This window comes from Kogia breviceps, chromosome 8 (genome assembly GCF_026419965.1).
Source record: "Kogia breviceps isolate mKogBre1 chromosome 8, mKogBre1 haplotype 1, whole genome shotgun sequence".
NCBI classification, from domain to species: Eukaryota; Metazoa; Chordata; class Mammalia; order Artiodactyla; family Physeteridae; genus Kogia; species Kogia breviceps.
The window spans coordinates 71,302,616-71,327,245 of record NC_081317.1 but is presented as its reverse complement, the minus strand read 5'-3'; the positions used below and the strand labels follow the sequence as shown (position 1 = coordinate 71,327,245).

Sequence of the window (24,630 nt, the reverse complement as noted above, 5' to 3'; positions counted from 1 at the left end):
TTAATGGCACTGGTCTAGAATGCAGGGACTCTAAGAAATCCACCAGACAAAGATCTGTGACATCCTGTTGGCAAATGAAGACATATATTTCATATTAAACACATGTGCCGGGTTCACAGAATCTTTTGAGCCTTCTAAGCCTCCATGAAATGGAGCCTTGCAGTGCGGTTCCTCTTAAGTAAGCTTTTCGTGAGTTACTCAGTTTGCTGCTCTTAACCACCCAGCTAAAGTTGTCAGCTGCCTAGCTGTCATTTAACTAGCTGTGCAACTTGAGACAAGTCACTTTAGCTCTCTGGCCCTATTGTTTTCTCTTCTCAAAAATGAAGGATGAGGTCTTTGAGGCTTTTGAAGATTCTAGGAGCCTTGACCATTTTAAAGAAGAAGGTTAGTGGGCACCAAAGAAGGCAGGTGAGAGAGATAAGACTTGTAATCTCTGCTGCAGGTCGGTGTGTCTGTGTATCTGTCCCTGTGTGTGTTACTGGGGCTACAGATTCTGTAGCTAACAAAAGGAATGGTATTATTTTCTTTTTTTTTTTTTAGCTCAGTTGCTCATAATATATATTTACAGCAGTTTCTAAACTTTCCTTTTCTTAAGAAGGAAAGAGTATATCTGTCAGAAATATGATTCCTGCACTTTGGGATTTTAAGCTGTGTGTAAGGTTAATTACAATATACTACCAGGTCAGGGCAGACCTGGTGGATTCAGCTGGAGGGACTGATAGGGGATGTTCCAGAAGAGTAAAGAGGGGAGTGACTCATTTGATGTTCACACACATCTTATAAAGTAGGAATTATTATTCCTATTTACAGATAAGGAAGCCAGCGGTGAGGAAACTGCCCCAGAATAAAGCTGAATTAAGCTGGGATTCAGCCTAGGTCTGTCTGGTCCCAAAGCCCATGAATTTCTTCATCTGCCTGTGACGTGAGGCTGTGGGAATAGTTGCCGTGTTTCCTTGGAAAATGGACAGTTACGATTAGAGGTTATGGTTTAATCCTCAGAAGGGATTTAGGGCTGATGGGCAAATAGGAACACTGTTAGGAGCAGCGCCATTCTTGGCTGGCATGGAAGGTTGCAGCCGCTGGTCTTCACGGGGAGAAATACAGGGACAGGCCCATGATGGAGAAATGTCAATGCTGGGCATTTGGTAGGGAGCCACAGGTGAACTTGGTGTAGCCTGCTGTCCCGCATTGCACCTCAGCGGAAGGGGTGTCAGAGTTTGATAGCATACCCCAAGATAGCGAAGCCTTAGAGAAGGATTTCAGGCTAGATGGAGTTCAGAATGACAAAGAAGTTCTCGCAGGGCATTTCAGAGTGGTGATAGGGAAAGTTACAAATAGAAGCAGCAGGGGAGCATGATAGAAAGTTCAGGGTCAAGGAGGATGTGACCAGATTCCCTTCTTTGCTTCTGGAGCTGATAGACCTTGGAGTCATTTTGGAGTCTTGAACCAACACTCCAGGGGAGGGGAGTGTGGAAGCCAGCAGTATGTGTTGCTCCTGTGCTCACGTATGGGCGGGGAGGCTATGCCTGCCCAAGAAGGATAGGTCAGGAGCCTCATCCATCATCATTACTCAGGACTTCCACCAAAGCTCTTGAGTTGGGATCATTAACTTCCGGCCTGGGCTGGGAATTGAACATGAGAAAAACAGAAATGCCAGTAGAATTAAACTGTGTGACGTAAAGAGGGAGAAAGACAGGGCAGTGAAGGGGAGGGAGGGAGGGGGGAAGAGAGGAGGAGAGAGAGAGAAGCAGTGACAAGACAGATTGACTGGAGAGTGTTCCTCAAGTTTTATGCAGCACAGTGGGCCCAACTTCCTGCATAGTGTGCTGCTAACAAATATGTAGCTTGTATTAAATTTCCAGAGATAAGGATTTCTTTAAAGTAACATTTAACTTTATGCAGGTAAACGGTAAACATTTATAGAGTACAAAACATATTCAACGAACATGTTCCAATCCCAACCTGTAGGTCTTCTCTTTGTTATCCCAGGATTGATTACAAGCTGCATGTGCAAGCTTGTGTGTCTGTTTATCGTTTTCATATGTGTGTATGTGTATATATAATTTATATATTTAACATAATGGGAGTGTATTGTTCCCACTTGTGTGTACTTTTTATTTTTTTCATTTAAAACTGGAATTTTTTAATGGCCTAGTATTCCATTATGTCGATGTGGAGGGCTTGGATTTGCAGTTACCTCGTGAGAGGTGAAAGTTTGTAGCAGTTGTCATGGGATAGTGCAGCCCACCAACCTGGCTTCCACGGGGGTGGGTTGCTCACCTTCTCTTTCACATACCTGATGTTGAGTGTCTGCAAGGGCAGTGCTTTAGTGAAATCCAGCAGATGTTTATGTCCTTGAGGCTTCTTCGTTATCTCCTTTTGGCTCCTGAAAATGCCAAAAGTGAGAGTGAGAAATGCCCGAGAATTATTGCTGAGATTACTGGTTGAGTTCTAAGGCCACTGTGAAGGAAATTGCGTTTACCAAGCTGTTGTTTGATCTCTTGGAGAGCTGATCCCTCTGACTAGAATAGCACATTAGAAGAAAGTCTCTACGATCCTTAGCCAAAGATTGGCCAAGATGGATCAAAACACTGCCTGACGATTCCTCCCACAATGGGTATAGAATATTTTTGTTGTTGTTTTCATCTGTGATTGCGGGTGTTACTGTGAAGGAACTACCTTTTGAAGAAATGCCTTATTCATTGCTGTCTCTTATCCTGGCAGGATCAGATATGCTAACAGGTGCTCTATCGATTAGCAAATGGTTTCTTCCTAGCCATTTTGGGTCACCTCAAAAAAAGGGTGAGCACTTTCGGTTGTAAATGACAGTGAATTAATAGGAACTTCAGCATTAGTTCTGTGGTTTTACTTTTTAAATTTTAGCTTCCTAGATATATATTTTTTATTTTGAAAGTTATCAACTGACTTAAAAAATCTCATAGGTATTCCTCCTCTTTGAAATTTGGGCTCGTTTTATTTTATATTCTTCTTTTCCTTCAGCCTCCTATGCAGCAAGTAGAATGCCATTTTATCCAGCGCTCACGCTGAGGTCCGCATAGTTCTCTGCCTCTCCTTTTCTGTGCAGGGCTGTCAGATGAAGGGCTGCATTGTAGAGAATTCGGTTCTGCATACGTGTCCTTTGTAAGTAAGGACCTGAATGTTATCTCCTGGGGCCTCCCTTCTGGAGCACCCTGGACTTCCACACACACTCACGTTCGCACTCCTCCACATCAAGCCGCCTCCCGCCATCTCAGGCCTCCCCCCCCCCAGCGCCCACGGCCTGCTTTCACTCACCGTTGGGAGGATCGGCCAGGTCTGCATCTGATAACGGCAGGACCCCCTCCTTCACTTCTCTTCTTTAGCAGTAATTCCACTTCAGCACAGAGAGAGAGCTCATGCTGGTAGGGCACACACGCCGTCCTGGTTTTGTGCCTTCAAAGGGCTTAAGTGCTTTACAAACCTGCAGTGTGGTAGTTTGAAAACAGAATAATGTCCCCATGAAGTTTTTACCAGTAAGAAATGTGACCGAGGAGCTAACAATTGAAGATGTTGAATTAAGTTTCTTAAAAATAAACTTTATTCATCGGAGAAGTTACAGATTTACAGCAGAATTGAGAGGAAGGTACAGAGGTTTCCCATACACCCCTGCCCGCACACATGCACACCTCCCCATTATCAGCATCCCCCGCCAGAGGTACATTTGTTACAATTGATGACCCACATGGACACAGCGAAATCACCCAGAGTCCATAGTTTACATTAGGGTTCACTGTTGGCGTTGTACATTCTGTGAGTTTAGAGAAATTAATGATGACATGTGTCCATCATTATAGTAGCACACAGAGTAGTTTTGCTGCCCTAGAATCTTCTGTGGAGTTATTTAAATTTGAAATATTTCAGTTTTTATCTTTGCAGTTTTCCATGTTGTACAGAAAGAAGCATTTCAAATGAAACACCAAAATATTTTATCCAGGTTAGTTTGAGAGTTGATATTTGGAGGATTCTGGCTACTTACATGAGATGAGCTCCATTTGATTTTAGACAGAGCTCTCAATTTCAAGTAGAATAGAGGATGTGGAGATTAGGTTTAAAAAGGCCTTCAGATAAAAGCATTCCCCAATTTTATGTTCAGAGTCAAAGAAATTTCCAGGATGTTTAACAAAACAAATCTCGTTAAACTGAAGCAAGAGTTGGAGGCTTGAATGAAAGGAAACACTTAAGATTAATAGTACTGACCATTTTGATAGCCTAGTGTTTTAAATAGCGTCTCAGTCAATTTTATTTATTCCAAGGGAAGTCTCTGCTTATGTGTCAAATATAGCACTTAACTGACCTGATAGAAATTCTCTGTAGACAGTATTTCTGTAAAGAAGTTAAAACGACAAAGTACGTAGGAAGTAGCCTACTGTTCTACCTTGGCTAGAAAGGAAATTTGGAAAACATGTAGACCCACCAAAAAAGGTAAATACAGGGTTTAAAGTCACAAATTAGTTTTTTTTTAAATTGAAGTATAGTTGACTTACAATATATGTATGTATGTATGTATGTACGTATGTATGTATTTATTTATTTTTGGCTGCTTTGGGTCTTCATTGCTGTGCATGGGCTTTCTCTAGTTGCGGCGAGCAGGGGCTACTCTTTGTTGCGGTGCGTGGGCTTCTCATTGCAGTGGCTTCTCTTGTTGTGGAGCACGGGCTCTAGGCACGCAGGCTTCAGTAGTTGTGGCACGAGGGCTCAGTAGTTGTGGCTCGCAGGCTCCAGAGCGCAGGCTCAGTAGTTGTGGCGCATGGGCCTAGTTGCTCCGTGGCATGTGGGATCTTCCCGGACCAGGGCTTGAACCTGTGTCCTCTGCATTGGCAGGCAGTTTCCTAACCACTGCGCCACCAGGAAAGCCCTTGACTTACAATATTATTAATTTCAGGTGTACAACATATTTTTATAGATTATAGTCCATTTAAAGTTATTACAAAATAATGGCTATATTTTCCTGTGCTGTACAATAACAAGTCAGTTTTATAACAGCATATGTAAAAGACAAAGAAACATTTGATTGGTTTACACCTCTGTCTGCTTTGTGAAAGTGTAATCTTAAGGGTAGGGATTGCATTTTTTATTCATCATGTACTCATGTGCATAGTACAGTACCTGGCTTTGTAGCATGTGGTCAGTAAACCTTTGCTGAATAAATGAATAGTGATGGTTAAATTTGAAGTTGTGTTTTAAAACACACTCTGTTAGTGATCATGAACCCACTTGCAGATATCAGAGTAAAATCATTGATGTTCAATCTGCGTTTTTTGTGATATTTTAAAAATGTATCTGAATTTTTTACATGACTAAAAATTCAAATGTAGTTTAACAGCCTAAGGTGAAATTCATATACTATACACTTCATCTACTTAAAGTGTACAATTCAGTGTCTTCTAGTAAATTCACAGAGCTGTGCCACTGTCCCTGGAATCTAGTTGTGGAACATTTTTATCTCCTCCTAAAAGAAACTCTGTACCATTAGTAGGCACTCTCCATCTGCTCCCACACTGGGGTCATAGGTGACCTCTTTAACTTAGCCTCAGGTTTGCAAGGTTTACCCCTGTTGTAGTATGTATTTATTATTCCCTTTTTAAAACTGAATAATATTCCATTATACGGATAAGTCATATTTTGTTTTTTTTCAGATGATGGACTTTTGGGTTGCTTATGCTTTTTGGCTATTATGAGTAATGCTTCCATCACATTTTTGTACCAGTTTTTATATGAATATATGTTTTATTCTCTTGGGTATATATTAAAGAGTGGAATTGCTGAGTCATACAGTAACACTATGTTTAACCTTTTGAGGAACTGTCACAGTATTTTCCAAAGAGGCTGCACTATTTTACTACATTCCCACCAGCAGTGTGTGAGGGCTCCAGAAGATTCGTACTGAAATTTTTTAGAATTAAAAGGTAAGACGCCTTCATCCTGTGAAGTTTTTAAAAATCGAACAATAAGATGCCTTCATCCTGGCAAACACTAAAGATAAAAAACCCAGTCAGTGTCTCTTTGATGACCAGAAGTTTAGATCATGGAGGATTTGCTAGGTTTGCATTTTATTATCACTAGAAATATGTTGATATTCAGTCTTTAAAAAATTTCCTCTTTTCCCTCATTATCACATATACTTTGTAGTGAAAGGAATAGTGTTTGAGGAATTAAACCATAGAGGGACCTGGTGACAGATTTTCTTTGTTGTGTTTTTGGCCCATAGAAACATTGGTTTCTTTCTGAAGGGCTTAAGCAACTGTTTAGACCTTGGGTGACAAGCATTTCCTCAGAACAAGGGAGAAGGAATTCTCTTGCCCTAGAAACTTGGCAAGAATAATTTTTATCTTTGGATTTCTGAAAATGGAAAACCGCCGTCACTCCTGTGGAAAGTAGAAGAGAACACCCGAGAGCTGATGAGAATAGACAGCTGTTCTTCACGTTGCCAGTTGGAAGAGGGTAGTTCATAGACTGTCTCAGAATTTACTGCCATAGTTATTCATAGCATTGGGAAACTTTTAGAGGTGTTGGGTGACACTAGGTATCATTGTAGTGCTGTACAGCCTTGTGTTTGCTGCTGTAGGAGACTTTTGGAATGTCAGAAGGCTCATCTGTGTCACCAGTTTCTCTTGCCTGCTGCACTGTGTCCCCCTGGAGTCCTTGACCCTTGGGTCCCTGGTTATCTGCTGGTTCAGGGATCCTGTCCATTGACGACCCCCTCAGCCACCCACTACTCTTTGGATCTCGTGGATGCCCTTCTGTCCTATCTGTTGTTTTATTAGCTATCTTTTTTTTTTTTTTTTTTTTTTTATTTATTTATTTTTTTTAACATCTTTATTGGAGTATAATTGTTTTACAATAGTGTGTTAGTTTTCCCTCTACAACAAACTAAATCAGTTATACATACACACATGCTCCCACATCTCCTCCCTCTTGCATCACCCTCTCTCCCACCCTCCCTATCCCACCCCCCCAGGCGGTCACACAGCACAGAGGTGATCTCCCTGTATTATGCAGCAGCTTCCACCAGCTATCTAATTTACATTTGATAGTGTATATATGTCCCTGCCACTCCCCCACTTCGTCACAGCCCACCCCTCCCCCTCCCCATATCCTCAAGTCCATGCTCGAGTAAGTCTGTGTTTTATTCCCATCCTACCACTAACCTCTTCATGACATTTTTTTCCCTTAGAGTCCATATATATGTGTTAGCATACGGTATTTGTTTTTCTCCTTCTGACTTACTTCACTCTGTATGACAGACTCCAGGTCCATCCACCTCATTATAAATAACTCAGTTTCATTTCTTTTTATGGCTGAGTAATATTCCATTGTATATATGTGCCACATCTTCTTTATCCATTCATCTGTTGATGGACACTTAGGTTGCTTCCATGTCCTGGCTATTGTAAATAGAGCTGCAATGAACATTTTGGTACATGAGTCTTTCTGAATTATAGTTTTCTCAGGGTATATTCCCAGTAGTGGGATTGCTGGGTCGTATGGTAGTTCTATTTGTAGTTTTTTAAGGAACCTCCATACTGTTCTCCATAGCGGCTGTATCAATTTACATTCCCACCAGCAGTGCAAGAGGGTTCCCTTTTCTCCACACCCTCTCCAGCATTTAAAAATATGGAACGCTTCACGAATTTGCGTGTCATCCTTGCGCAGGGGCCATGCTAATCTTCTCTGTATCGTTCCAATTTTAGTATATGTGCTGCCGAAGCGAGCACTAGCTATCTTATTTTTAAAAGATTTTATTGTGGTAAAATATGCCTAACATAAAATGGACCATTTTAACCGTTTTTAAGTGTACAGCTCAGTGGTATTAAGTACCTTCACAGTGTTTTGCAGCCATCACCACCATCCATCTCCGGGAATTGTTTCATCTTCCCAAACTGAAACACTAAACCCACTGAGTGATAACTCCCCATTCTCTCCCTCTCATTAACTTTTGGCTAAGGACAGCCTCTTCTGCTAACCCGCCTTTCTTGGCCTTCAGAATCACCTGTAGGGGCTTCCCTGGTGGCGCAGTGGTTGAGAGTCTGCCTGCCGATGCAGGGGACACGGCTTCATGCCCCGGTCCAGGAAGATCCCACATGCTGCGGAGCGGCTGGGCCCATGAGCCATGGCTGCTGGGCCTGAGCGTCCGGAGTCCGTGCTCCGCAACGGGAGAGGCCACAAGAGTGGCCCGCATACTGCAAAAAAAAAAAAAAAAGAATCACCTGTAGACTCACATGAGATGATTCCTTTTATCTCGTCAACATCTGTTTTTTTCCTCTTACTTCTTCCCCCAGGCCCGCAATTTTTGCTTCATTGCTGACTTCTCTCTTTGTTCTATAGGCTAGTCTAACTTGTGCCTCTGGGGTAATGAGGACTCTGAAGTTGCTTAAAGGGCTGAGGTTAGTAGGGGGCCCAGGGTAAGGCCAGCTACCACCTGATGTGGGATACTGTGAATTCTGTACCTCTGCCAGGTGATCTGGACCCTGAGCCTAGGAGTGCTCTGTGTTGTGCCACGAAGCCAAGGGAGTGGAGTGAGGGTACCTCTGGGCCCCCTGGGGCTCTGGCTGCTGTCTCACTGGTTCTTGACTTGTCAGGGTTCCTTTTGCTTTGGTCACAAGCAACTCTGTAAGTACAGGTCTGAATTTCTGTCTCAGCCTCAAGGTATCTTACTTTTCAACTTATAAAAATATTCCCCTAAGAAAATTCACATAAAAATTGCTCCCTGGGGCTTCCCTGGTGGCGCAGTAGTTGAGAGTCCGCCTAACGATGCAGGGGACACGGGTTCATGCCCTGGCCTGGGAGGATCCCACATGCCACGGAGCGGCTGGGCCCGTGAGCCGTGGCCGCTGAGCCTGCGCGTCCGGAGCCTGTGCTCTGCAACGGAAGAGGCCACAACTGTGACAGGCCCGCGTACCGCTAAAAAAAAAAAAAAAAAAAAAAATTGCTCCCTGTTGCTGAACCAGATTACATTGCAAGCCCAGTTTCCTCTGGTCTCTTATGTCTGTTAGTAGACTTCACAATCACTAACCCAGTGTTAGTGTATGGTACCACTGAGCATGCATTTCAGAAAAAAATGCACAAGAAACTCTTAAAGTAGACTATACACAGCTGGTTTGTAGTCAGAAGAAGATACTGATTCCGTATTCTAGAAATAGCACATTTTCTGATGTTTACTGGCAGTGAGAGTTCTCGGGTATTGCGTCAGCCACCCAATGTCAGCTCAGTCCAGTGTATACTAACAGCTGACTCTCGGTATTGATCTCAGCACTTATAAAACTGCTCCCTATTTTTACATCACCCTTTAACTCTGATCCTGAGGTTGGGGAGTTTATCTGAAATACAGTATATACATTAATTCAGGGAAGCAGATTGGATTCATCAAACACTAATAACTGTTTGCTGAACTGAGTTGAATTCATCTTTGCTGGTGAGTCTGCTGTCTGGGCCAGAGTCCCTCCCTCCCTTTTTCCCTTTCTTCCGTCTGTGTTTCTATTTTATTTTTCATTTATTCAACAAATACTCGTTGTGGGACTGCATTGGGTCAGACCCTTTTCCAGGCATGAGGTATACAGCAGTGCCTAAAACGTCTGTCTCGTGGATCTTACATGTCCAACAGGGGAGGCAGTGGATAGTCAGGTACAGCAGTGAGTGAGCAAGATGCTTTCAGAAAGTGATAAGCACTGTGGAGACAGAATGATAAGATGCATGTTCTGGAAGGGTCGTGGCTGTTGACATGGTGGTTAGGGAAAGAGGGCCTCTCCAAGGAGATTAAATCCGAGCTAGTCCCAAGTGACAATGAACCATTGCAGTCAAGGTCCGGGGGAAGAGCCTTCCAGGCAGGAGGTGCAGCAAGGTGAGACAGTGCTTAGAGCAGGAAGCGGACCAGTGTGATGGGTGCTGTGAGCAAGGGTGACATCACTGGGGGATGCGACTTGCTGTCTTGCAGGCCAGGGAAGGAGTTGGAATTTTATGGTCGATGCGATGGGAAGTCATTGGAGTGTTGAAACAGTGAATGCTGTGATCTGATTTACTCTCTTCCAGTGTCTCTGCTGCTGTGTGGAGTGTAGTTTCAAGGGGGAGCAAAGCAAAGACCATGCAGTTTCCCAGGCAGAGGGGTGCTGCTTGCACTGGGGTGGTGACAGTAGAGACGGAAAGAAATGGTAGGACAGGAGTTCTACTTTGAGGTAATTTTGGTAGATGGTGTCCACGGCACTTCCTCCAGAGAGCTGCTGCCACGGCATTGCCAGTGCTAGGTTGCCATGGCGGCTTTATCAGTCTGAAAGGTAAAGCGCTGTACATGGGTGTGGTCAGCAGAACAATGGCCCCCAGACAGGGCTACACCCTGGCTCCTGGGGCCTGTGAAGGTGTTACCTTTGTGGCAGAAGGGCCTTTGCAGATGTGATTAAGTCAGGGATCTGGAGGTGGGGAGGTAATCCTGGATTCCAGGTGGGCCCATTCTAATGGCCTGAATCCTTGGACCTGGAGAACCTTTCCCAGCTGCCCCAGAGATGTCGCAACAGAAGATGCTGGGAAGTTTCAAAGCTGGAAAAAGACTTGACCGCTGTTGCTGGCTTTGAAGATGGAGGAAGGGGGCGCTGAGGCAAAGATTTCAGGAGTTCTCTAGAAGCTTGGAACAGCCCTCTGCCCAGTTAACACCTTGATTTTAGCCTGGAGAGACCTGGGTCAGACGATGGGCCAACAAAACTGTAAGATAATAAATTTGCATTGTTTTAAGTTGCTAGATTTATGGCAGTTTGTCATACAGCAACAGAAAACAAATATGGTTGATATAGTTTATAATCCCCTTCTCCTTTGTTAGTGAGACTGAAATCTTTTCATATGTTAAAGGACCATTTATGTTTTTTTCTGTGAGCCATCTGTGTATGTCCTTTGCTCATTTTTTTAATTGAATCCCCTCCCCCTATCTTGAAGTTCCTTATTTACTGTGGAGATTGGCCCTTTGTGATATGAGCTGCAGTTTCCCCCCACTATTTAGTATTTCAAGCCAGGAAACTAGCTGAGACTAGCCGGGGACAGGCTGCAGAGGCCAGGAGCCCGAGGACTGGCCCTGGTCACTGTCCTGTGTGGACAGGCAGAGGAGCCTGTGGCTTGTCTGGTTCCCCGTCAGCATACCAGAGCCAAGTGGACCTGACATGTTCTTCACACTCTTCCAACCTCTGTCCTCATTCCAGTATAACCATGGGCAGAGCTCAAGTTAAGCTAATGGCCTCAATGATTGAACCATTTCACACTCATGTCTGGTGCTGTGGTCCAGAGGTTCCAGTATTACTGTTTGGTATATGATAAGCCAGCTGAGGAATAGGATACACTCTCCATTCAGATATTCTGGTTGCTAGAGACTAATCTTATTCTTACTAACAGTGTTACATGAAATTATCGATAGAATGCACGTTACCTGTCAACTCTTTCAAAATGATTTTACTGCTTTGGTTGATGTTGAACACGTTCAGGGCTGTGCTTCCGCCAGGGTGAGAGTTAGTTTTTAGTACCGATTTCCAGATTGGTGCCAGATTAGTTAACAGATCAACCAGTCTTATTAGTGCCAAATTTCCCCCTGAGAGAATGGTATGTGATAGTAGAAGCTTGATCAAAGGTCTTGAAGATCGAAGACACCTGGAAACAGTTTTGCTTTTATCTGGTTAACTTTATGCCTGGGGAGGAAGCTCCATGTCACTGAACGAACCTAAGATCTAGAGTCCAAAGACCTGCCTGTTACTCATCACCTCTCCGATTTTGAGCAGTTCACTTAATTTCTGTGAGTGTCTGTTTCCTCATTTGTGAAATGGATAAAATAATATTGCCTGCTCAGTTTATCTTGCAGAATCAGTGTGGTGCTGAACTAAGATTTTAACGTGAAAGTTCTTTGTAAACCATGATGAAGTACAGAAACATGCCATCAAACTCAAGTTTCAGATACTAAAATGAGGAACAGAGGAATGAGTCTGGATATGATCTACCCTATAGCCATAAACTAGGGTTTTTTTTGGTTTGTTTCTTTCCTTTTTTTTTCCCCCTCAAAAATCAAGCTACCTGACATAAGAATTGTGTCTCGTACATAACCCGTCACAGTTCCCCTACCCCAGGCCACGCTCCAGCAGCCAGGAATCTCCAAGACGCATCTTAACACTCACACATCAGAGTATGAGTAAGCTTTCTCCTTCTTTTCTTGGCCTTGCTTTTCTTTTTGTTTTATTAATTGTACTGACATGTGTCTTTAGTATTAGCCATCTCTTATCCTTTCTAAAGGGAGTAGGGAGTGTTGGATAACCACACAGATACCCAGGACTCCGAGATGAGGAAGTTAACCTTCAGCAAAACAGGTAACACACTGTCTGTATCTTGTTGCCCCTCACAGTTTGGACAGAAGGCACACGATTTAGAGACCTTAGGCCCTGCGTGTCGGATGAAGAAGCAGGCGCGTCAGCCCAGACCTCGTGGGGGAGGGGAGGTGAGTCACAAGGACACAGTTCTAATACCTTCACATCGAATGCAGTGGATGGGGAAGGAATTAACACGCAGGAGCAATGTGCGTGGTGCGGAATTCCTCATTAGCAAGTTGGAGCGTGTCAGTGGCTATCCCATGGCATCCTACCCCAGGAGCTGCTGCCTTGTGGAGCCCTGGCCTCCACTGGGTGAGGCCGGTGGTCACCTCCCTTATCCCTCTCTCCCTCGTTTTTATCTGAGAGATGGAATTATTGAGTGACAGGGGAAAAGGAGGAAGAAGCACATCAAAGAATTTTCTGGTGGCTTTTGAGTAAGGAGCCTTATTGGCTTAGGGCTGTTAGCTTTGGGTGTGCTGTTTTCATCATGAAGCACCTGGGGTTTGTTTTTCTCTAAAAGACGTAGATAAACTAGAGAGAATCTAGGGGAAGGGCAACAAAAATGATGTATGGCTTGGAGAGAAGGAGAATAACAGTCTATAAATATTTGAAAGGTAATATATAAAGAGGGAGAGAGATTATTTACAGCAATGGAGAGGAGTTTGACAGGGAACAGAAGCTTGCATCTAGGAGCAGGGGGGAATTGGGTAGAACTGAAGAAACAGAGCACGTTAGTGAGGGTGATTAAGCAAAGAAATGTAATTCTCACATAAGTTTGCGTTGCCAGGAGCTAGTGTGGCAGGAATAAGGGGTGTTTCTCAAACTGAGGATCCACGCATGATAGTGAATAATGTTTTGTAATTCCTGTGTGTGAAGGGAGAGAGCAGGCAGTGCTTTATCCTTTGCCATCTGTGTGTGTAGTTTGCTTAATTCCCAATTCTTTGGCATTATGTTTTCAGAGGAGGTCATGATTGCAATACTGCTAGCTCTCATTTACTGAATGTCTGCCTTCATGCCAGGTATTGCCTTAGCTGCTTTGTTATTTATATTCTCATTTAATCTCTACAACAGCTCTGTAAAATAGGAACTATTTTTCCACTTATAAGGAAGCAGGTTTAATAACATGCTTAAGATTAAGTGGTGGAGTTGGGATTCCAACCCGAGTCTGTGACTCACAGCCCATGCTCATGTCCTGTATTGGGCTCCATTACTCTGGTCATGATAGTAAGTTGGGACCCACTAGGTAGCCAGGTTACTAAGCTAGGTGAGCAGTTTGTATCTAGTTACAGAGGTAAGTAAAATAGTTGATGTCCAGAGTTGCTCTTTTTCTTTCTTTCCTTGAGATATATTTTCTCAGTATCAGTAAGTGCTATGTTAATTAATTAATATACTACATACAATAATTAATATATTAATTAATTAATTAATATACTACATTTTCTCATTCTGTATTTTCAGTTATACCGTAGGCTTTAACCAGCCTTACAGTTGTATAGTGATCTGTTGAATCTCTTGTAAGAAAGAAAATTTGGTAAGTCAGGCATTACGCTTGATCTTAAATGCTAGTTGTAGCGGGGATTTTCTTGGCAGTGTTGTGCACTTCCCTTGGCTTTCTGACTCTGATATTTTATAGCGTCCAGTGTATTGATGATTACTAAAACACAAAACAAAATACACAGAATTAACTACTCAGAATCTAGGTGAAGAGCTAGGCGTCTGGGTTCTTCCTGTTATTGCAAGAAGACGCCAGACCTGGACTGAGAAGACCTGGGTTTACTCGGGAGTCCAGCTCCTACCGTGTTCCTCTGTGTGCAGGGCACCTTTCTAAGCCACAGCCAGCTCCTCTTTCTGGGTCTCAGCCTTGTAGAGTTATTATTGGTAGCCACTGAAAAGTCTATGTAAACTGCGGAATAAATGAGATATTACAGCGAAAAGTGAACATCATTTGCATTCACAGCTTTTTTCTTGGCTCTGCTCCTCTTGGTTAAAATCTAGGACAGTTAGTAACAGTTAGGACTTTTCAGGAGGTTGACCTTATTCAAAGGGGGCAGTCTCAGATTTTTTTGGAGGGTGAAACAGAAAGTGTCAAGTGAGTTTCTACTAATTCCACAACTGTTGCCTCTCTCTTTTGCCCACGGTGCCATGGAATGGAGACCACACCGAGGTTCCTAGCCAGAGGTGGACAGTATGGGATCCAAAATGTGGCTCAAGCCACTAGCATTTTTCATTTGCACTCTTCACCTCGCCCAACCTAGTCCTTGTTCTCTGTAGCAAGCACCTTCCCTCCGGAGTTGTGTGCCTTTTGAAAATAAAGAGCTTTTTGCTCTCTGTCCCTGTGCTGTTCTCCCAGGAGTGGTCCCTAGTGAATTTCTCTCTGGAGTCCCCTAGATTACTTTCACTGTAAACTGTAATGATTTTACCCTGGTCATATTTCTCCCAAGGTCTCCTATCTCAGTTACTTGTAAGGCTACTCCTCCCCTCTCTTGTTCTCTTTGATCTTTTATAATTGGCTTAAAACTCTCCATATTTAATCTGCAGTGACTTTGTTTCTCCTCCCTATTTTGGTGCTTTCAGTCCCTGAGAATTTAATAATCTGTTGCTTATTATTTTCTTAGTTTTTCTTAGGGTGTCATATTTCCAGTTGCACTGTTTAATTGTCTTTTCCCTGTGTCTACATATTTGTTTGATTTTAGCTATTAATGCAAGTCTGCAGTCTGTCTGTATTTTGACTTGCAATAAATCAAGTCCTACACATTCTGAGGCATTGATTGGCTTCCTAGTTTCAGACTCAGCTGAACCTGAAGGCACCTCTGTATGGTAATGTCATGAAAAAATGACCAAATTTGTGAAGGAAGCTTTACCGACCTTTAGTACTACCTTGGAATTAAACAGTTGAGTACCCAGTTAATATAGAATGAATGAGTGAATGAATGACTTTGTCGAGTTTTTGAGAGCTTTCCCTCACAAGTTGGCCTCCTAGGACAAATGGCTATGACTGCTCAACATCTGTGAAAGAACAGCTCTGTCCCCTGCTCCGTGGTTGACTTTTTGTTGAGTCCTTCCTGTGACAGCATCTGCAGTTATTTTTTCAGTAAGCTCAGTTCTTTAGCTCTGAAATCCTTGTAGTCACAGCACTGTAGTCTCTGCTCAGAAGGTTAACTTTACTACCACTTCTGGGCTGCGTCTAGTCCAGAGATGGAAGAGAACCCCCAGGTGAGTCTCCAGGCTCTGCCTGTGTTGTTGTTTTTCCTTTCTGGGTGTGCAGAGTGGGGACAGACAACTTCATCTTAAAACTTGTGCGTTCGTGGAAGTATATGCTTTTTTGTTGGTGGTGTTCAGATAATTACTCTTGGTTTATCGTCGATTAAAAAAAAATCTTGGGCTTCCCTGGTGGCACAGTGGTTGAGAATCCGCCTGCCGATGCAGGGGACACGGGTTCGTGCCCCGGTCCGGGAAGATCCCACATGCCGCGGAGCGGCTGGGCCCGTGAGCCATGGCCGCTGAGCCTGCGCGTCCGGAGCCTGTGCTCCGCAATGGGAGAGGCCACAACAGTGAGAGGCCCGTGTACCACAAAAAATAAATAAATAAATAAATAAATAAATAAATAATAAAAATAAAAATAAAATCTTTATTCTCTCACTCGTCAAGCCAGTATTGTTTCTGTGATGGAAGAAACCTTGAGAAGCACAGGTGAGGCTGGTGGTTGATGCAGCCACAGGTGATAACCAGTGCTGCCCATAGAGTTGGCTAGCTCCTTTGTCACAGATACAGGCCCCGTGTTTTAGAGTTTATGTAGTCCCCTCTCTGTGCCACAGGCTGTACCCATGCAGAGACGTTCCTACGTTCTGTGTTTACTTGGAGAATTGCCAAACAGTTATTAATACTGGTGACCTTTCTGTGAAATGGAGTTTCTGAGAGCATGTTAGATTTCCAGAGACCTGATGGACAAAATCTGCATGACACAGGCCCCTGGATGAGGAAAATAAAGATGCACATGATGCAGCTGTGATTGTAGTTGTAAGAAGTTGGCCACTGATACAGCTTCCATCATGCTGTTTCTTAGTTACCATGATAACATTTTGGTTGACAGGCCCAGAATGGCTCTTGGTAATCATTTCTTTCAGTTAAGATACAACTGTCTTTGTGGTTAGGGTGTTGACTGATATGTAGATACAGATATATCTGTGTGTGTGTATGTGTATGTATGTATATGCATGTGTGTCTACATGTTACATGTGTGTATCCCAAGTTGTCAGAGCCTTCAGGGCCTTGCAGCTGTTGCTCCTGCCACTATCAAAAGCCACAGGTTTCTTGAGACTTCCCTGGTGGTCCAGTGGGTAAGACTCTGCACTCCCAGTGCAGGGGGCCTGGGTTCAATCCCTGGTCAGGGAACTAGATCCCGCAAGCATGCCACAACTCAGAAGAAGTCTGCATGCTGCAACTAAAAGATCCGATATGCCGCAAGGAAGATCCTGTGTGCTGCAACTAAGACCTGGTGCAACCAAAATAAATAAATAATCAATCAGTCAATCAATCTTTTTTTTAAAAAAACCACAGGTTTCTGGCTCTAGCCCCCGCCAAAAAGAAAGGGCATTGTTGCAGTTGAAGTCTCACTTGGGAGACCTCATTGGCAGCACTTTTTTCACATGCCTAGGTCCTGACTGCACAGAGGCTGGGAATTCACATTCTGGCCCTACATTGGGAGGCAGGAATCATCACAAGTGTGACATTTTTTGCTGTGCCTTCCTGTCCCTGTGGTTAGTGACATGTTTGGTGGAGCAGTTAGCTGTGAAGAGGAAACAAAGCTTGGAGGCGATCACCTCACCTGGTATATAGTGACTTGTGTACACACTTTGAGAACAGCACAACACGGTTGTTTTGGCAGCAGCTGTGGCAACGAGGCCACAGTTGCAGAGCTAAACCAGGACCCAGGGTTGCAGTGAGGTGCTTCAAGGATGAGTCAGAAGAGCCACAAGTTAGGGGCTTTGGGACAGTATGGTGTGCCTTTGGACCAAATCACAACTCACAGCCCCTGCCCTGCCTGACATCTCCCAGTGGAAATGTCATCTCCCGTCCTGGTCTCTGTCGTTGGAGTCTGAGAACTGTCTTGACCTTGTTTGATTCACGTCCATGCCAGCATATGCATAGTTAGTAGTCATTTGTATTCTTCTCCAGGAAATCATCAGTAGGAACAGATGTCTTTTAGCTTAAGCTGTTCATTGGCCACATTTAAGCAGCTTTCTTTACCCTTAATGACACAGCTTGGTGGTGAAGTGTGAGGTCTCAGACGGAGTTCTGCTGCCAGTTGCACACACATCCTTAGATTTACCACCTGAACTTCTCCAGGTATCGAAACAAGGGATAACATTACTTCCTAGGCCTTCCCTGTTGTCGGATTTGGTGAAAACTGCTAGGTTGAATTCTCTGTCGTTTCCCCTACCTGAATTTGGTAAAAATGAGGATTGAAAGGTTGGACAAGTGATTATTTTTAGAATCGACTTCTTTTCATTTCAGAGGAGCTTCACTCAAAAGGAAGGAATGCAGATGGGAAATCAAGATGGCACACATGAAGGGTGTTACCCATCGAGGAGATTCTGGTGGGCGGTCTTGGGTGCAGTGGTAGTTAGTGACTACACAAAAGTGGGTAGGTTTCATTCCTAGCTTTTTGTGTGTGGACATTATAACAGCCTAGAGGTACATCTCCCACCCTCACACCTGAGTGGTGCAGCAGAGAAGACACAGAAATGCCAGCGGATGGCTGAGCATTTCGGCAATCTGTGTGTATAGCTAGCAATCCCTGGCCCCTCTCCTCTTTCCCTGCTAATGTTGAAAAGTGAGGTAAATGTAAGGGGACACTTTGGGCTATGTCACCAAATGTCAGTTCTAGAAGTAGTATTTCCAGTGTACCTGGTATCCCGAAATCTCACCTTAATAACTGATTTGAACACAGTTCCTCCTCCCACTCAAAATACACTAAAAGTGGGAGCATATATATTGAATTTAAAAGTTGTAAATTTTTGTAAGTTTTACCCTTTCTCTCTCTTCCCTCTCCTATCTCCACCTTCTCCCAGTAGCAGTCTTTAAAAAGCATGATAGGGCTTCCCTGGTGGCGCAGTGGTTGAGAGTCCACCTGCCAATGCAGAGGACGCGGGTTCGTGCCCAGGTCGGGAAAGATCCCACGTGCCGCGGAGTGGCTGGGCCCGTGAGCCATGGCCGCTGAGCCTGCACGTCTGGAGCCTGTGCTCCGCAACGGGAGAGGCCACAACAGTGAGAGGCCCGCGTACCGCAAAAAAAAAAAAAAAAGCATGATATAGTTAAACAGCTCCTCCAAGAAAAGGGAGGATAAAGGACTCCAGATAATTCCCAGTTTGGGTTATCAGCCCTCACATAATGGAGAGTTTATTTTCTTGTTATTTGAGGGGAGGGAAAACTCTGTAGAGATGGGAAAGGTACATCTGGAGGAGATCTGAAATATTCCTGATTCGAGTTAAGTTTGCCTGTAAACCGTTCTTATGTCGGCTTTGGAATATACCATGCAAAGTACTAAAGGTCGGTGAAGCTTCCTTCACAGATTTGGTGAGGGGGAGCAGTTAGCTGTAACAGCGTGCAGCCCTGGAGGCCATAGACCAAACTAGGTGAAATAATTATGCATGGTAATGGGCAATTACAGATAATGGCCTTTGGGGGGGTGGGAGAAAATACATAGCCCCACAGTCTTGCCTGGAATGAACACTGAAGAACACATTAACTTTATAGCCTGTTAAAAGTTCAGCCCTGGAACTGCAGCACTTCCCCCCCGCCCCCCCATAAATAAAATCCCTGTCTCACTTAAGGGAAGCACTGTAGTAGCTACGCTTATCAAAAGCAGACGTGAATACATGAGGAGGCGGGGATTTGCGGTCAGAAAGGAAGGTCACCTCTTCTCCACCCGCTGGTTTTGTCTCCCAAGTAGAGATGGCTCGGGGCTCAAGACAGGTACACAAGTGCAGGGGTTGTTTGCTTTCCTGGCGCCAGGTTTGTGTTTGACGTTTAAAATAGCCTGTCATGATTGCCTTGTGGGAGAAACAGATTGTTCCTGCCTTTCCTGATTATGACTTTGGGGAGTGATATCACACCAACTGCATTCAAGGCTACTGTCTGACCTCAGAGAAGGCCAGGAGCGGAGGATTCTGCTCCTTTCCAAGTTCAGTTGTGCTCAGGAAGCCCTGCCAGGTGCAGCCCAGGCCTCCTGCGGTCCCTCAAAGGTGAGCACGGGAGCAAGGATGCCTTTTTCGGGCAGATAATTTGGTGGCTCTCTTGCTTGACAGCAGAGAATGCTCTCACCGTGTTGTGACTGTGAGAACAACCACGGCTAACATTTATCGAACACTGACCCTGTTGGAGCCTTTTTCGCCCTCTGTGGTGTAAGTAGCATTATTAACCCCATGTTACATATAGACTCTGGGGCAACGGACACTTAAGTATTAACGGATCCAAGGTCCCCGGGTTGTAGATTCCAGATCTGATCAAGAAGTTGACCTGGGAGCCTAGGTTGGTGCTCTCAATGCAAGGCTCTGCTGCCTGGCCACATTGTGTAGGGGTGAATGCCTGTTTTACTGAAAGAAATGTCCCTGGCTTAGGGGTAAAGCAAGAGGCATCCAGTTGGGCCTTTCCTGCTGACTGCTAACTAAGCTCGGTGTGCCAGCTCAGGATGAGACACTGACTCCAATTGCTCTGAAATCCGTCCTCCTGGAAAGAGAAGAGCCTGCGATATGGAGGTTCTCAAATTTCTTACACTCTTAAAAAAATTCTTGAGGACCTCAAAGAGCTTTTGTTTATGTGAATTACATCTATCAGTATTTATTGAATTGGAAACTAAAACTGAGAAATTAAGAATACATTTGTTAATTCCTTGAAAATAATAAATCTATTATTAGTTAACCTAAGTAACATTTTAATGAAAAATAACTATATTTTCCAAAACAAATTAGTGAGGGAGGGTGGCATTGTTTCACATTTTTACAAATATCTTTTATATGTCTGGCTTATTAATAGAACACAGCTGAGGGCTTCCCTGGTGGCGCAGTGGTTGAGAGTGCGCCTGCCGATGCAGGGGACGCGGGTTCGTGCCCCGGTCCGGGAAGATCCCACATGCCGCGGAGCGGCTGGGCTCGTGAGCCATGGCCGCTGAGCCTGCGCGTCCAGAGCCTGTGCTCCGCAACGGGAGAGGTCACAACACTGAGAGGCCCGCGTACCGCAAAAAAAAAAATAGAACACAGCTGAGTTCCCATATGTACTTAAGTCTATTTTTTTTTAAGTCTTTATTGAATCTGTTACAATATTGTTTCTGTTTTATGTTCTGGTTTTTTTGTCATGAGGCATGTGGGATCTTTCTTAGCGCCCCGAACAGGGATCGAACCTGCATCCCCTGCATTGGAAGACAGAGTCTTAACCACTGGACCGCCAGGGAAGTCCCCAGTCTGTTGTTTTGATTGAAATACATGAAGACAGTTCAGCTTCATATAGATAAATAGTTGGAAAAGGAAGAGAAATGCTTGAATAGAATAGTGTTTTGAGATCACTGTGACTATTCTTTGATACTAGACCAAAACTTGACAGGTAATAATTTCTTAAAGATAGTTGCAGTGTGGATCATGAAGCCATGCTAATGAGTTTTTTGTACTCAGTTAAATTAAAATCCATCTTGCACTTTAAATGGATCTGTCAATCATGCATTATTTTGTAATGTCATGCACTGGTCATTTGGAAAATATCTGCTCACTGAATTGTGCAGATCTTCCAAATGTTGACATTTCATTACAAAATATCAGAAAATCCCACTCATTAATATCACTGCTGATTTTGTCAGAATGCTCTTTAAGTTTGGAAAGCTGTCAAGCACATGATGGTGGATGTAAGTTTTCCAAAATTCTGGTTTTTATTCTAAAGCTCAACGTTTTGGCAATAAATACTTTCAGTTGTTTTCCTTGAAGTGATAGGCTCACTTTTTTCATTTTAAAGAAAATGTCTGCCAAATACCCAAGTCTCAGTAACTGTAGTTTGTCATCAGTCATTCTTTCAAGTAAATGGTGTTCCATTAAAAAAAACAAAAAGCAGTGAGCTTGGTTCTTCATTCAAACATTTACACAAGCGCCTTCTCCAAGGAAAACATCAGCACAAAGCAGCAAAAGTGCTTTGTGAGTCCTTCCCACTTGGTCACCATGATAATAAGAGGCAGTCAAAGGTAGAGATTTAATCAATTTTTTTCCCCTGCTTTATCAAGGGCATCTTAAGCAAAACTGACATAAAAATTTAAAACTATTTTACTTCATAGCAGTAGGAAATACAGTGACTCTCAGTACAGTTTGGTGGGACTGCCTTGATTCCTGCTAAGAAACCACATTTCCCACATCATTGCTTCTGCATCATAGTGCAACTGTCAACACAGAGAGAAAGGCCAATAGCAGCTTTACATTATTGTGGAAATACTTTTGACCTCGTGGACCCTTGAAAAGGCGGTGTGGGCAGGGGGCCTCGATCACATTTTCGGAGCTGCTGCCATAGGGTATAAGAGTGGGAGTTCCTGGTGCTAAAACACCAACCTATGGTGGGTTTAAAGCGGTTGTCACCCTGCTGGTGGAGTCACTCTGGTGGCTCTGAAGACTTCTGATGCCTGGGTCCCCAGCCAGAGGCTCTAATGTAAAGGGTCTGGGGGGTGGTCTGGTCCTGAGGGATTTTACCCTCCACGCTACCCTGTACAGCCCAGGGTGAGAGCTGCTGTTTTGGAGGCAGGTTCTGTTCCTGGGGGACCCAGTCCATCTCAGCAGTTGGTTAAGGTACTGTTCTTGATGACTTGAAACCTTTTATAGGACAAATACCCAACTGAAAACCAGGGGTATTAAATTGATCTGGGTATATAATCTTGGGTTGAACAAAAGCCATGTGAAATAATACCAGATAATGTGGCTTTTTATCTCTTCACATTTACTTAAGGGTCTAGTCCTTCTCTTCAGATCACCATTGGGGACCTGCAGAAGCAAAGACAAACGTCGACAATCTTATTTTTATTTTATTTATTTATTTATTTTTAACATCTTTATTGGAGTATAATTGCTTTACAATGGTTTGTTCGTTTCTGCTTTATAACAAAGTGAATCAGTTATACATATACATATATCCCCATTGTCCCCTCCCTCTTGCGTCTCCCTCCCTCCCACCCTCCCTATCCCACCCCTCTAGGTGGTCACAAAGCACCAAGTTGATCTCCCTGTGCTATGCAGCTGCTTCCCACTAGCTATCTATTTTACATTTGGTAGTCTACATATGTCCATGCCACTCTCTCACTTCATCCCAGCTTACCCTTCCCCCTCCCTATGTCCTCAAGTCCATTCTCTATGTGTCTGCATCTTTATTCCTGTCCTGCCCCTAGGTTCTTCAGAACAATTTTTTTTTTTTTTTAGGTTCCATATATGTGTGTTAGCATATGGTATTTGCTTTTCTCTTTCTGACTTACTTCACTCTGTATGACAGACTCTAGGTCCATCCACCTCACTACAAATAACAAATTTCGTTTCTTTTTATGGTTGAGTAATATTCCATTGTATATATGTGCCACATCTTCTTTATCCATTCATCTGTCGATGGACACTTAGGTTGCTTCCATGTCCTGGCTATTGTAAATAGAGCTGCATTGAACATTGTGGTACATGACTTTTTTTGAACTATGGTTTTCTCAGGGTATATGCCCAGTAGTGGAATTGCTGGGTAGTATGGTAGTTCTATTTGTAGTTTTTTAAGGAAGCTACATACTGTTCTCCATAGTGGCTGTATCAGTTTACATTCCCACCAACAGTGCAAGAGGGTTCCTTTTTCTCCACACCCTCTCCAGCATTTATTGTTTGTAGATTTTTTCTTTTAAATTTTTTAACATGTTTATTGGAGTATAATTTCTTTACAGTGTGTTTGTAGATGTTTTGATGATGGCCATTTGAACTGGTGTGAGATGATATCTCATTGTAGTTTCGATTTGCATGTCTTTAATGATTAATGGTGTTGAGCATTCTTTCATGTGTTTGTTGGCAATGTGTGTATCTTCTTTGGAGAAATGTCTATTTAGGTCTTCTGCCCATCTTTGGATTGGGTTGTTTGTTTTTTTTTGATATTGAGGTGCATGAGATGCTTGTAAATTTTGGAGATTAATCCTTTGTCAGTTGCTTCATTTGCAAACATTTTCTCCCATTCTGAGGGTTGTCTTTTCGTCTTGTTTATGGTTTCCTTTGCTGTGCTAAAGCTTTTAAGTTTCATTAGGTCCCATTTGTTTATTTTTGTTTTTATTTCCATTTCTCTAGGAGGTGGGTCAAGAAGGATCTTGCTGTATTTTATGTCATAGAATGTTCTGCCTATGTTTTCCTCTAAGAGTTTTATAGTGTCTGGCCTTACTTTTGGGTCTTTAATCCATTTTGAGTTTATTTTTGTGTATGGTGTTAGGGAGTGTTTTAATTTCATTCTTTTACATGTAGCTGTCCAGTTTTCCCAGCACCACTTATTGAAGAGGCTGTCTTTTCTCCACTGTATATTCTTGCCTCCTTTATCAAAGATAAGGTGACCATATGTGCATGGGTTTATCTCTGCGCTTCCTATCCTGTTCCATTGATCTGTATTTCTGTTTTTGTGCCAGTACCATACTGTCTTTGATTACTCTAGCTTTGTAGTATAGTCTGAAGTCAGGGAGCCTGATTCTTCCACCTCCATTTTTCTTTCTCAAGATTGCTTTGGCTATTCGGGGTCTTTTGTGTTTCCATACAAATTGTGAAATTTTTTCTTCTAGTTCTGTGAAAAATGCCAGTGTTAGTTTGATAGGGATTTCATTGAGTCTGTAGATTGTTTTGGGTAGTATAGTCATTTTCACAGTGTTGATTCTTCCAATCCAAGAACATGGTATTATCTCTCCATCTATTTGTATCATCTTTAATTTCTTTCATCAGTGTCTTATAGTTTTCTGCATACAGGTCTTTTGTCTCCTTAGGTAGGTTTATTCCTAGATATTTTATTCTTTTTATTTCAGTGGTAAATGAGAGTGTTTCCTTAATTTCACTTTCAGATTTTCATCATTAGTGTATAGGAATGCAAGAGATTTCTGTGCATTAATTTTGTATCCTGATTCTTTACCAAATTCATTGATTAGCTCTAGTAGTTTTCTGGTAGCATCTTCAGGATTCTCTATGTATAGTATCATGTCATCTGCAAAGAGTGACAGCTTTACTTCTTCTTTTCCAATTTGGATTCC

General features: G+C 43.2%; 1 protein-coding gene and 1 non-coding gene across 3 annotated transcripts in view; one reads left to right on the top strand and one right to left on the bottom strand.

Annotated features, from left to right (window-relative positions):
* The window catches only part of DMRT1 (doublesex and mab-3 related transcription factor 1), a 105,582-nt gene that overhangs the window by 5,773 nt on the left and 75,179 nt on the right, over positions 1-24,630 (top strand). The window contains exon 3 of one of the 2 annotated variants that reach the window (XM_067040160.1): positions 17,280-17,298. The exons of the other annotated variant lie outside the window; for it this stretch is intronic. Coding sequence (XP_066896261.1) covers positions 17,280-17,298 — 19 coding nt within the window. The remainder of the gene's footprint in view (positions 1-17,279; positions 17,299-24,630) is intronic. 2 annotated transcript variants of the gene reach the window in all.
* LOC131762076 (U6 spliceosomal RNA) lies at positions 7,648-7,754 on the bottom strand. The gene has a single exon (XR_009337154.1). It is a non-coding gene; the product is annotated as a U6 spliceosomal RNA (small nuclear RNA).